Below are 12,077 nucleotides of genomic sequence, written 5' to 3' on the forward strand. Positions count from 1 at the left end.
TCATTCTTTTCTACCCTGCAGTAGTTTAAGGTATTTACAGAGTATGAATCGACTTCTAAACACCTTTGCATTGTTTTTCATTCAATGCTCACCCTTCTATGGTGCTTAGCAGAGAACATGGGGCCTCACCCATGCCTGGTCAAGTAGTCTACCACTGAGGAATAGCTACATCCTTGATTTTTTAGTTAAGAGATGAAGCCCCAGACACTCTTCTGTAACTTAGCTACACTGTAAGCTGCTGAAGAGCACACAGGCATCTGTATTTTAATCTTCCATGTCATGTGTACCTGATAGCAGAGAACCAACAGAGGGGTGCAATCTCAGGGAATGGGGGAAGGGTCTTTTAATGAGAGAGGCAGGCGTCCTATGGCCCAAAAGTACTCAAATTACCTCAAGAAATATCTCAGTTCTTCCATGCACCAAGCAACTCCCTCCAGATAAAGAGGAGATACGGGTATTGACTTAAAATGTGTCACTTCCTGTCTGACAAGGAAGGCAATTTGTAGTGATAAAAAAAAATGTAGTCATTAGAAAACATCTTCAAACACAGAAACTGACCTGAAAACCTCCTTCTCCACCCCACCCTGGCACACACTTGCTAGGACAGCACTTTAGGCTAGTATAGTTGAGGCAGTAGGTGCTTTTCTAATGATGAAAGGAAGATAGTTCAAAGGAAGGAGCAAATGGTATACCAGCTGTGGCTTTAAGTAAGTTCCCCAGGGCAAGTGAGACGGCTTGGTGGGCAAAAGTACCTGCTGCCATGCCTGCTGCACACATGTGCTGTGGCAAGAGTGCATCATACATAACACGCTAAAATAAAAAATACCAAAGGAAAAAATTTCAGGTTCTCTAATGTGGCAAGAGAAATAGAAAAAAGTGAAAAAAAGGATTTTATAATTGCAAGGAAATTTCTGCACTAGGAGAATATTCAGCAAGTGCTGGGTACAAGATCGTGAGCAGAAGTTATGTTCTCTACACACTAGCATTCCATTTCCTGACCCTAAAGTAACACCGGCAAGGGAATGTCACACGCAGAGTTAAGCAGGAGTTCCCAAGAGTTACACATACATACCACTGGTCATGTGAGACACTTTTGCAAGCTTCTTCATCACATTGTCCAGTCGAGACTGAGTGCTCTCCAACTCATGAGAGAAGTCATCCAGCATGCTGAGAGGAAGAGAGAGCAGGTGGTAAACAGAGCCTTGCATCCGCTGTGGATTACAGTGGGTCTGGGCCTCTGTCTCAGTAAAGATAAAAAGGGGCCTCTGGGACTCAGGATTGCATTCTATTACCCCAAATTCTTGGGATGACTTGCATTTTTATAAATTTGGGAATCTACGGCTTTGGTTTTGGTTTTAAGGTAAGTTACATGTGCTATAGGTTAGCTAACACCCTCAGCAAGGTCTGGCAGCGTTCCCATAATCAAGCACGCTTGTATTTCTGCAGAGCCCACGAGGAATCACAGCGTCAGTCAGTTCAGATGAGCTTTTCCATCACATGAGTCTGCTGCAAACTGAACACTTGGATTTGTGGACTTCAGATTCGCAGACAAGGTGGTGTGGCTCTGACTAGATGGCACTGCCAGCTCAGGCACAGTACCAAAGGGAGCCAGCCTTTGTCTCTTGCTGCCTGGAACAAGGCGCCCTATACAACTCCTTGAGACTTTGTCACCTGTCAAGTAGGTGCCTCTACCAACCCAATTCCTGTTGAGAGTAAAAACCTCATAACACACGGAAGTGCTTAATGCCAGTGTGAGTTAAGGAATGACTTCAAATCAGTTAGATTCTCCTTTAAAACACTCTGCCTTATTGTAAGTTAAGAGCCAGAGGCCTGACATCCTTGATGGTGTATGCTGTAGGGTGTGGATGGTGTGTGTGTGTGTGTGTGTGTGTGTGTGTGTGTGTGTGTGTGTGTGTGTGACCCCATCTCTTCAGTTTCTCCAAGGAGAACTGGAGAACCAGCTGGGGAGGCCTCCACTATTTGTTATCCAGCAAACTGAACACTGTACTTGTATTCTAGGAACCATTGTTTCATAAATTACAGCACATTCCAGACTTCAACTTCTGACTAGAATATGATTACTTTGAAGCTAAAATTCACACACCAATTAGTACCGGGGCCTTCCTACAAAGACCTTATTTACTTTGACAGTGTCACTGGTAGCTATAAGCCATTGGTTTGGGGCAAGCCCACAAAGGACACATGACAGTTCCTCAGGATCTAGAGCCACTAAGCCCTCATTAAGTTAACTGTCAAACTCCACATTAACAACTAAGTAAATAAGTCTTTGTTTAGCTCATCTCCGAAACTGGCAGCACTTTGATCCTGTGGCTGGCTGGCATCTCCAGGCCACGCACTGAAAAACAAGGACTACTTGTGTGGCTGGGTGTAACTTTTTTTGCTAGAGTTGAAACAGGCATGCCACTCAATCTTCAGCCAAGCACAGTCACAGCCAAGGTTCTGCCCAACAGAAAGACCATGCAGGTCTCAAATGGCACTTTGCATTTTCTGGCAGCTGTGCTTTTAAAAGGGTTTACACTGAACCAGGATCTCTCACGCAGTCCAGGCAGGTCTCAAACTGACAAGGATGATCATGAATTTCTGATCTTCTGTTTCTACCCCACAAATGTGTGAACCACCGCATCTGGCTGATACACTGCTGGGCACTCACTGCAGAGTTTAGTGCACACTAGTCAAGGACTACACCAATGGAGCTACATCCTCAGCCTCTGATATTCATGTTTAACAATGTTCAAATTGTAGCATTCACTTTCCGCTCGCAGCACATCTTAGTTCAGTCTGGCCACATTGCACATGCTCAGTAGCTATATGAGGTTGGTGGCTAGCACATGTATATAGCACATGTATCTATCAGCTCAGGGCCCATATTTCTTCTGTCTTATTTTTATCAGAATCTACTTTAAAAAGGAAACAGAGCGACAGGGATTTATATAAACTACAGTTCTCTCTGTTCCCATCACTTCAGCTGCTTCTGGTACTCTCTCCACTTCTGAAGAAGCATGCTTGTGTCTTACAATGCTGACTTTTGTCCTCAGACTTCTCTTGATGGTGCAGTACTGTTAGATTAGGATTTAGCCCTAGTCCATGTAATTCTCACCCCTGAATCCTTCCCACTTCTTTGAAACAGTTGTGTCACAATTGGATTAGATCAATATTCACATTAACTTTAAGTCACCTAAGTGCAGGCTAGTCACAGCTGAGGGGTTTGTAGTGGTATGCACACTGCTTCTTGCTCACTCCCCACTGGCTCAAGGGTCAGCTTTCTTTGGCCTATGAATCCACAACCAGCTGCCTGCCTGCTGTCCATCATCTAAATTGTTATAACTGATGTCTCCGGTTATATGTTCTCCAGAGGTTTTATATCATGGCAAAAAAACGTTTCTGTTACTGCTGTGGTGCCTTTGAAGGGAATGGAGCTACAGACTGTCGTCACTTCAGTATCTTTAACTAGCCGTCTCTCAGGTTATCTTTATTCTCAAGCTGCCTCACCAACAAAGTGGCGCAAGCCCCTTCCATTTTAAATGGAAACTAACCTGTGCATTTAGGTTCCTGTTACTCTAGATTCCCATCAGCACACCCCCTGGCTCCACTCTGGTATAGCATCCCAGTCCCAGCACCTGCTCACGCCATCACTCCAAACTCTGCCTCCCTGTGCTCCTACCACTCTGAAAAGTCATGTCACACTGACAAGGTCCTTCCTGCTATCCTCTGACTCCCCATCAGGTCCTTCACAAGGCTTCCTTCATGCCTGTTATCCCCTTCAGAACACTGCCTCCAGAGTCTACAGTTCTGTCTGTAGGCCTAAAGAATCTACTAAGAGAGCCGTGGGGTGGTGGCGCACACCTTTAATCCCAGCACTCTGGAGGCAGAGGCAGGCAGCTCTCATGAGTTCAAGGTCAGCTTGGTCTACAGAGTGAGTTCCAGGCCAGCCAGAGCTACACAGAGAAACTCTGTCTTTAAAAAATAAAACAAACAAACAAACAAAAAGAATCTGCTCAAAGAAATCTGTCTAGCTTTTAAATGGTTTTTAAAGTAACAGCTTTGCCTAAACTACCATTGTGAATTTTATCTGGTAGATTTGCTTCTTTAGGGGAGCTAATCTGGGCAACAAAGTAAAAACTGTAAATTAAGTTGTTTTTACTCTTTACCAGCCATGTGATTCACAGTTAGGTTTTCAGGGTCTCATGGGATGGCTTTCCCCCCTCATCCTCACTGCAGATAAGGGCATCTCACTACTCACACTGCCTGTTCCTCCAGCTCCCCTCCAATGCGCTGGGACATGTTCTTCAGCACCCCGATGCTGCCAGAGACCAGCTCCAACTGCTCATCCTGCTGTTCCACAATCAGCTGGTGCCAGGGAAACGGAAATAAGCAATTAAAAATCCATCTTACCTGGTTCCAAGCCCAGCACTCCAGCAGCTGCTAGTTTCTTTGCCAGCTTGGGACAATTCACTTTCAAAAGCAAAGCCCAGAATCAAAGACGCAGACCATTGCCTCTGAGAACACACTGCTCCAAAGACTGGATTGTCAAGCTACCCATATCGCCTGCTGATCCAACTTGTGAACAGTCAGCAGGGCTTAAAACCACCAAGGGAGATAGATTTACTCTGCTTGGCTAAGATCCAATAAGGGAACAGACAATGGCCGACAGCACACAGGCATATGACCACCACATCACGGGCTGGTTAGGAAGAGGAAGCCCACTGCCAAGATCAAGGTTTCAGTCCACAACACATTGCCACAGCAACAGTGAAAGAGAGCCTAGAAAATCTCTGGATATAGGAGGACTGCACAGGGTCTGTCTCCTCTTCTTCAAGGACAATGATTTACCTCAATGACAACTGCTGGCTGACAAAGACAGACTTTAATTGTGCCTGCTCCCCTTATTCTCTATTAAAAACGTTGCTTCATCGTAACATTTTGAGAGCAAACAACTTGTTAGGCTAATGTGATAATGCAAGTAGAACAAAATAACACAAAGTCTACATATATACATGAAACATGGTATTTATGAACCAAAATTTCAATGGACAGGTGATTCTCATATCCTGATATGTAATGTAATTGTTAGCTTCCTTTTACTAGCATTGCTATCTATAAAAGCAAGAACACAAACTGGCATGGTGATCCAATCCTAAGAGCTCAACACACTTGAAGCTGAAGCAGAACAACCATGAGTTCAAGGCCAGTCTGGACTACACAGCATGACTCTGTCTCACTAAAATAAATACATAAATAGAAGATGTAACAATATGGAGACAAGTTTATTTTCTTTCTATACCTCAACTTCCATCAAAGCAACTGGCTTCATATATATATTTATATGAACAAGTTAACAACTTTCAATGAAAAAATCAAAACCTCAATGTTTCTGAAAGTATCTTTGTTAAAAAATAAAAACCTGAATGTACAAAGGGGAAGAGGAAAGAGGGATTGTTTTCTTTTTTAAAAATCCTTGGCCTTATTTGGGGGTAGCGTACATTTTTAAACTCTGTATCTGGAAGGCAAAAGCAGGCAAATCTCTGTGATGGAGGCCAGCCTGCCATCTGAAGCTACAGTGAGAACCCATCTCAAAACAGCAACTAAACCAAAACCCGCACAAACCCTTGGTCTTGTCACTTTTGATGCCAGCTCTGCATTTCCTGGGGTCTGGTCAAGTCTGGTTCTTTGGGATCCCATGCTCTCAAGACTTTAAACAGTACATAAATCATTACACCCGGACAACCAAGCATAGCACTCGCTCGGGTCTAACCTACTCATTAGGTAATGAGCCTACAGCTAGCTGAAGAGTCAGGGGAGGCACCCTGCCTGCTACCTCCTGTCCTTGGCTGGTTGTTCTCAGGTACCTGCTGCTGTGCCTGCTGCTCCTCAATGAAATGGGAGTTGGCTAGCTGCAGCTCTCGATCAAGGCGCCCATATCGATCCGTCACTCCAGTATTCCAGTTCTGGCTGCTGCTGTCTCCTAGCAGTGCCTGTGTGAGTAAGGACAAACAATTAGGCAAATACTCGGGAGCGATTGCTGAGCCACTTAAACCGTTCTCAAACCTGGACCAGACTCTGATGTGGCAGTGCAGGCTTCTGCCTGGTGAAATGGTTTGAGCAACACCAGGAAGGGCTCTCTCTGTCTTCAAGACCTCCAGGATGAGCCTCACGGATGGTCTCTGCTCCAAAAGGAGAGCAGCTAGGGAAGATGAGAAGGAGCAGTGGGGAGCAGTGTTAGGGCAAGCTGGCTAAGGTCTAGCTAAGTGTGTGCCAAAGGCCCATGAGATAAAGGCCACCTTGGCCATTCACTAGCTCCTTTGAAGGGTTCAAGGTAGATGGGACAAGATGACCAATAGCTTTTCCTAGCTATAGTTCCAAAAAAGAACATGAGAAGGAGAGGTAATTAAGAACAATGAAAACAAACAAACAAACAAAAAACCAAACATAAAGAAACCCAAGCAAACAAGAACAGACTTGAAGGAATATTCTACCTCACCAAAAGAAACTCAAACCAATCCCAACTTCAAGGCAACTTTAGTTCTAGGTGGTAGCTGTATATTTTTTAAGAATTATATTTTAACAATTGGAACCCTGTGTTAGTGTGTGTCTGCAGGTGGCTATGAGCATATGAATGAAGGCACTGGATCCCCCGGAGCTGGGGCTACAGGTATCAAAAGCTGAATTCAAACCTCCATCCTCTGGAAGGACAGCAAGTGCTTGGAATTGCAGAGCCGCCTCTCCAGCCCCCAGACGAGTTTCTTTTATACAAAAGTGTGCCATTTCTTAAAGTACTTTCAACAACCAGGCATGGCGGCTCAGGTCTGTAATCCCAGTACTCAGAAAGCTAGGGCACGAAGATTGTTTTGAGTTTCAGGACAACCTGGGCTACATAGGCCATCCATAGTTACATGCATGGCAAAACCCTCTCTCAAAATAAACAAAACAATCCCCTCCTCAAATCAATAACCAACATTTTTAAATGAAGAGATTTAATCTGAAATGTGCCACCAGGCATGGTAGCCCATGCCTTTAATCCCTGCACTTGGGAAGCAAGAGGCAGGTGGATCTCTGTGAGTTCAGGGCCAGCTTGGTCTATATGCTGAATTCCAGGACAATCAGGGCTAAGTAAAGAGGCCGTCTCAAAAAAATAAAATAAAATAAAAATAAAATTGAAACATGTTAAGAATTACTCAATTATCTACATCAATTTCATTTTTTTTTGTTTTGAGACAAAGTTTCACTATATAACCCAGGCTAGTACTGAGCTCACACTAATGTGGACCTGACTGGCCTTGAAATTGTAGCCATCTTAGGGGGCACAGACAACCTCCTGGCTATATCAAAATTCAAAAATAATCATGCCGTCATCAAGGAGCCTGGAGTCCCGGAAAAAGACAGCAAGTTACTAAGAGTCTTTAGCAGAAGCCTGGCTCACAGGAGGTGCCTGAGGAGCAGAAGGTGGTATGGGTCCATGGGCAGGAGCAGGGGAGTTGAGGGGAGAGAGTGGCAGTATTGAGGAAAGCTGTCTAGAAGCTAATGTTTGTCTCAATGTCTGCCTGAGGCACCCCTGATAATGGAATCTTTTAAAGTGTAGCTAATACCATAAAATCAGTGCATAGATGAACCCTCATCAGAAAAGCTGCTTCTTGAGGTAGATGGTAATTAACCCACAACTGGACAGTGTGCAGAGTCAAAGACTTTGGAGCTCTTGTTCCTAACTGAGGTGTCTGCATCACGCCCCTCCCCTCAAGGCTCAGGGATCTACAGAGAAGAGGAGATGGAAAGATGTAAGTGCCAGAGATGGTGAGCCACTCCAAGGAGATAGCATTTCTCTAGACAAACTGGTGCGCACATGAGTTTACAGCAACTATGACAGCATGGACAAGCCCTGCCCAGGTTCAAACCGGACAGAACCCCAGCATGGAGACGAGGAAGTGGGCTAGTTGCCACTAAATGATGCTGGAGGAGTGAAAACCTATTCTTCAAAGAAAAATAGATTATTCGTTGGGCATTATTAACTATACTCTAGGGCAGGGCACATGTTCAGAAGTAGTTCACCAACACAAAATGGACACAACATGTTGTTGGCTTTGCTTTTTTAAGAAAAAGAAAGAGTATGAAATGGAGTAGATAAGGAGGGGGAAAGCTGAGAAGAGCTGGAGTGTGCTGATATTTTGTTTGTGCTCTAACAAAGCTTGTCTGAAGATCAGAGTACAGAGCTAGCCACACTCGTTACCCATAGATGCTAGGCACTATTGGCACACACCTTTAATCCCAGCACTAGGGAGGAAGAGGCAGACATATTTCTGTGAGTTCAAGGTCACTCTGGACTACACGAGATAGATTCAGTTTAAAACAGAAACAGAGCCAGGAAGTGAAGACTCACACCTTTAATCTCAGTTACTTGGCAGTCACATGCCTTTAATCCCAGCACTAGGAAGGTGGAGGCAGGAAGAGATATGGCAGAGCTGAGAGAGGAATACAAGGCGGGAGGAGACAGGAACTCATAGCATTTAGTCTAAGGATTCCTAGAGACAGGATTGCCCTTTTGGTCTGAGCTAGAGGTAAGGGCTAGTGGTTGGCTGCTCTGCTTCTCTGCTCTTTCAGCAAACAATATGAACAAAATATATGGTATGAAATGTTTTTAAAGAAGAGGAATTAGGGGTTTGTGTCCTGCTGGCATGATGTCTTGCTATATGCCCAAAAGCACTGGGGCTAACCAATCATGGGTAAAATCTGCCAACGAGCCAAAGTAAAACCCTCTTCTCTATAAGCAGATAAGTTTGGGAGTTTGTTACAGTGGCAAGTAATAAGAACAGGCACTAACAAAAAAGACGGTCACCATACCTGCCCTATCACCACAGGGCCAGCGTACTCAGGTCTTGTTCTTGATCACATGATCCAGGGATGGCCAGCAATTTCAAATCCCAAGTATCTAAACACATATTTTCTTTAATGAACACTTGCATTCCGATGCTTTCTCACCTGTCTGTTTTTCCTTTCAGTCAATGCCTGCACGGATGAAGCTGACATCTGATCCTTCATGTCCTAATCAAACAGAAAGGGCAGAAAACAAAGGGGAAAATGCCCTTAAAGAAAACCATGGCTAGTATTTCCCATATTAGCAAAATACACAATTGATTGTCTTATCTTTAAGCAAAAAAAAGACAGCATTCTTTGACTTTTATTTTCCATTTCAAGCATAAAGGAAATAGGAAAGACCTTCCCTTAAAAACAGGTAATATAGCCGGGCGGTGGTGGCACACGCCTTTAATCCCAGCACTCGGGAGGCAGAGGCAGGCGGATCTTTGTGCGTTCGAGGCCAGGCTGGATCGATAGCCTCCGAAACAATACAGAGAAACCCTGTCTCGTAAAAACCAAAAAAAAAAGCAAAAAACAAAAAAAACAGGTAATATAGACACTAAATTTAACTAGAAAGAAAAAGGCAACTACCAGACAGAATCAGGGCTCTCCCAAACTTTCCTGAACTTGAACAAGCTGACGTGATCTTGGTTTTCAGGTTGAGGGGCCCTGGGTCCAGAAAGACTGATCTTTTCAGAGTCATGCAGTCAACAGGACAGTGTGACAGTGTGACTGCAGAGCCTGTGCTCAGGACTAGCATCCTCTAAAACACACGTAAAACCTGCTCTTCTTAAAGTGCATCTACCATTGATACTGAGAGACTCTTGCACGTGCCTTACTGCTGAGCAGCATCCCTTCACGGTATAGACTGCTTCTATACTGTGATTCTAAAGTCCTATCAAAAACCAGGGATATGTTATTTAAGCAAAACTTCATTAGATATGAGCCATTTGAATTCTTACATTTAACTACAATGGAAAATACTTTAAAAAATCTAAAGTAAGTATGTTGTAATTACAATTTTCTCTTTCTGTAAAGAAATAGGTCAAGATACTTTGGAATTTTCTGTTTTTCTGCATTTTTCCTCTGAGTTTCTGAATTTTCTGAAATTTCAAGTGGACTTATTCTTACAGATGCAAATGTTATGCTACTCAACTTAAGTTGTTGTAAACAAGGTCTTGCTCTGTAGCCCTGAGTGGCATGGAACTCACTGTGTAGACCAGGCTAATCTTGAAATCTGAGATCTGCATGCTTCTGTTTCCCTGTTCTGGGATTAAGGTGTGCACCATCATACCCTGCCAGGTATCAAGACCTGTGACAAGCGAATGCTAGATTGGGCGTGCCTTGGCTTTACAATTCCTACTAGGGTTAATTCTGAAACACCACCTTACTTCAACTTTCAAAGTACCTGATCATTCATTCAGCAAGCACTTACTGATGTCTGACATGTACCAAGCATGCAGCAGGTGGCATGGTTTAGTTCTCTGCTCCCTTGGAACTCACACAATGAAGGACCTGACTCAGACACCCATCCTGACCTATGCCACGGGCTCTTTATTAATAAGTCTCTCTGGAAAGTCTTAAGACTGAAACTTGAACCAGGAGATAGTGATGCATGCCCTTAGTCCCAGTGCTTGGGAGGCAGAGGCAGCAGATCTCTGTGAGTTTGAGGTCAACCTGGACTACAGAGCAGGTCTGTCAGCAAAGACTGAAACTCGAGCGCCTCTGCTATATACAAATTCTAGAAACCTCAAACAAGATGGTTATGATAGCATGTCCAGGATTGCAGAATTCCCTTTCTGTTTATCAACTAAGTTAGTCTAAGATAACATTTATTCAATCCAGAAGTTACATTTATTTAGTGTACATTACTAGTAAGAAAGAGCAATATCGGAGATGTTCACCAGTTTGCCAACTTTATAACAGTCTTTCTAAAACAGTTTATAAGTTTTTCTAAGAAAACAATGAACATGATACTTCCATAATAGAATCATTGTGTGCATAAACATGTAGCACCTTAGCCTTCAAATGCTGTATGTACAATATGTTTACTGACTAAAGTTGGATGGTAGGGGTAGGTAATGACTTGAACACACCTCCAACAGGCTCCTGAAGTACTATGTAAACCTACTTCATGCTTTTAAGTGCTACTCAAATGGTGTATCCCTGTAATAAACACGCCAAACTGCTTAGGATATGTGACTTTTTCTATACTGCTGTATGTCAATAAAGTATTTAAGAAACTAATACTCTTTGAAAGTGAATTCTGTTGTTTTGTTTCAAACAACTTAAGAATACTTACTGCCATCTGGGAAGTAGTGGCACACACCTTTGATCTCAGCACTTGGTAGGCAGAGGCAGGTGGATCTCTGAGTTCCAGGTCAGTCTGGTCTACAGAGTGAGTTCCAGGACAGCCAAGGCTACACAGAGAAACCCTGTCTTTAAAAGAAAAAAAAGAAAAAAGAAAGTTCATTGCCTTGGCCCCATCAATAGCAATTTATGGAAAGGAATTAACCAAAATGGATGTGTAAAAAATTTCCTGCAGAAGGAAGGTACCGTAAAGCCTTGCACTGCGGTACTACAGATACTCAGCATGCTGATCAGGAGCCTCCTTTTCGAAAGCAGACGATAGACAACCAAGCATGGAAAAGGCACTAGCCCACCAGTGAACAGAGCAAAGCTAGAGGCATTTTCCCAGATAGACCAAGAAAGATGAGCTGAGCTCAAGACCTAGCAATAGGTGACTGGGCTAAGTTGGGCAGCTTGCTAAATTTCCATTTCTTCTGTACATTTGCGTCAGACACTCACAGGGCCACTGTGGTGATTAACAGTGACCACTGAAATGAACACATATATAAGTATGTACCCATTGCAAAGGATTATCAAAATTTGCTCTTTCAACACAGGAGCCACACAGGCCGTGGTTCCTTCAAACAAGATCAGTGAATTATTTTAATTAACTAAAATGTAAATTCTGTTATTGGTAAACTCTTTTAAGCATGCCCATAAAAAGTTGGGTTTGTAAATCTACTTTTCAGTTGCAAGTTTTATAAAATTTAAATGAAGACTTTCATTTTCTTTTTTGGTCTTTTGAGACAGGGTTTCTCTGTGTAGCCCTGGTTGTCCTGAAACGCACTGTAAATCAAGATGGCCTCAATCCTGCCTCTGCCTCTTGAGTGCTGGGATTAAAGGTGTGCACCATCACACCAGGC

At 43.4% G+C, this 12,077-nt stretch overlaps 1 protein-coding gene across 1 annotated transcript in view; it reads right to left on the reverse strand.

Annotated features, from left to right (window-relative positions):
- Stx6 (syntaxin 6) overlaps window positions 1–12,077 on the reverse strand; it is a 43,549-nt gene that overhangs the window by 10,250 nt on the left and 21,222 nt on the right. The window contains exons 4-7 of the mRNA XM_040737252.1: window positions 8,989–9,051; window positions 5,868–5,993; window positions 4,262–4,368; window positions 1,073–1,167 (exon numbers count right to left, since the gene is read on the reverse strand). Coding sequence (XP_040593186.1) covers window positions 1,073–1,167; window positions 4,262–4,368; window positions 5,868–5,993; window positions 8,989–9,051 — 391 coding nt within the window. The remainder of the gene's footprint in view (window positions 1–1,072; window positions 1,168–4,261; window positions 4,369–5,867; window positions 5,994–8,988; window positions 9,052–12,077) is intronic.

The sequence above is a fragment of the Mesocricetus auratus genome, unplaced genomic scaffold (assembly GCF_017639785.1).
Source record: "Mesocricetus auratus isolate SY011 unplaced genomic scaffold, BCM_Maur_2.0 Super-Scaffold_100676, whole genome shotgun sequence".
NCBI lineage: Eukaryota > Metazoa > Chordata > Mammalia > Rodentia > Cricetidae > Mesocricetus > Mesocricetus auratus.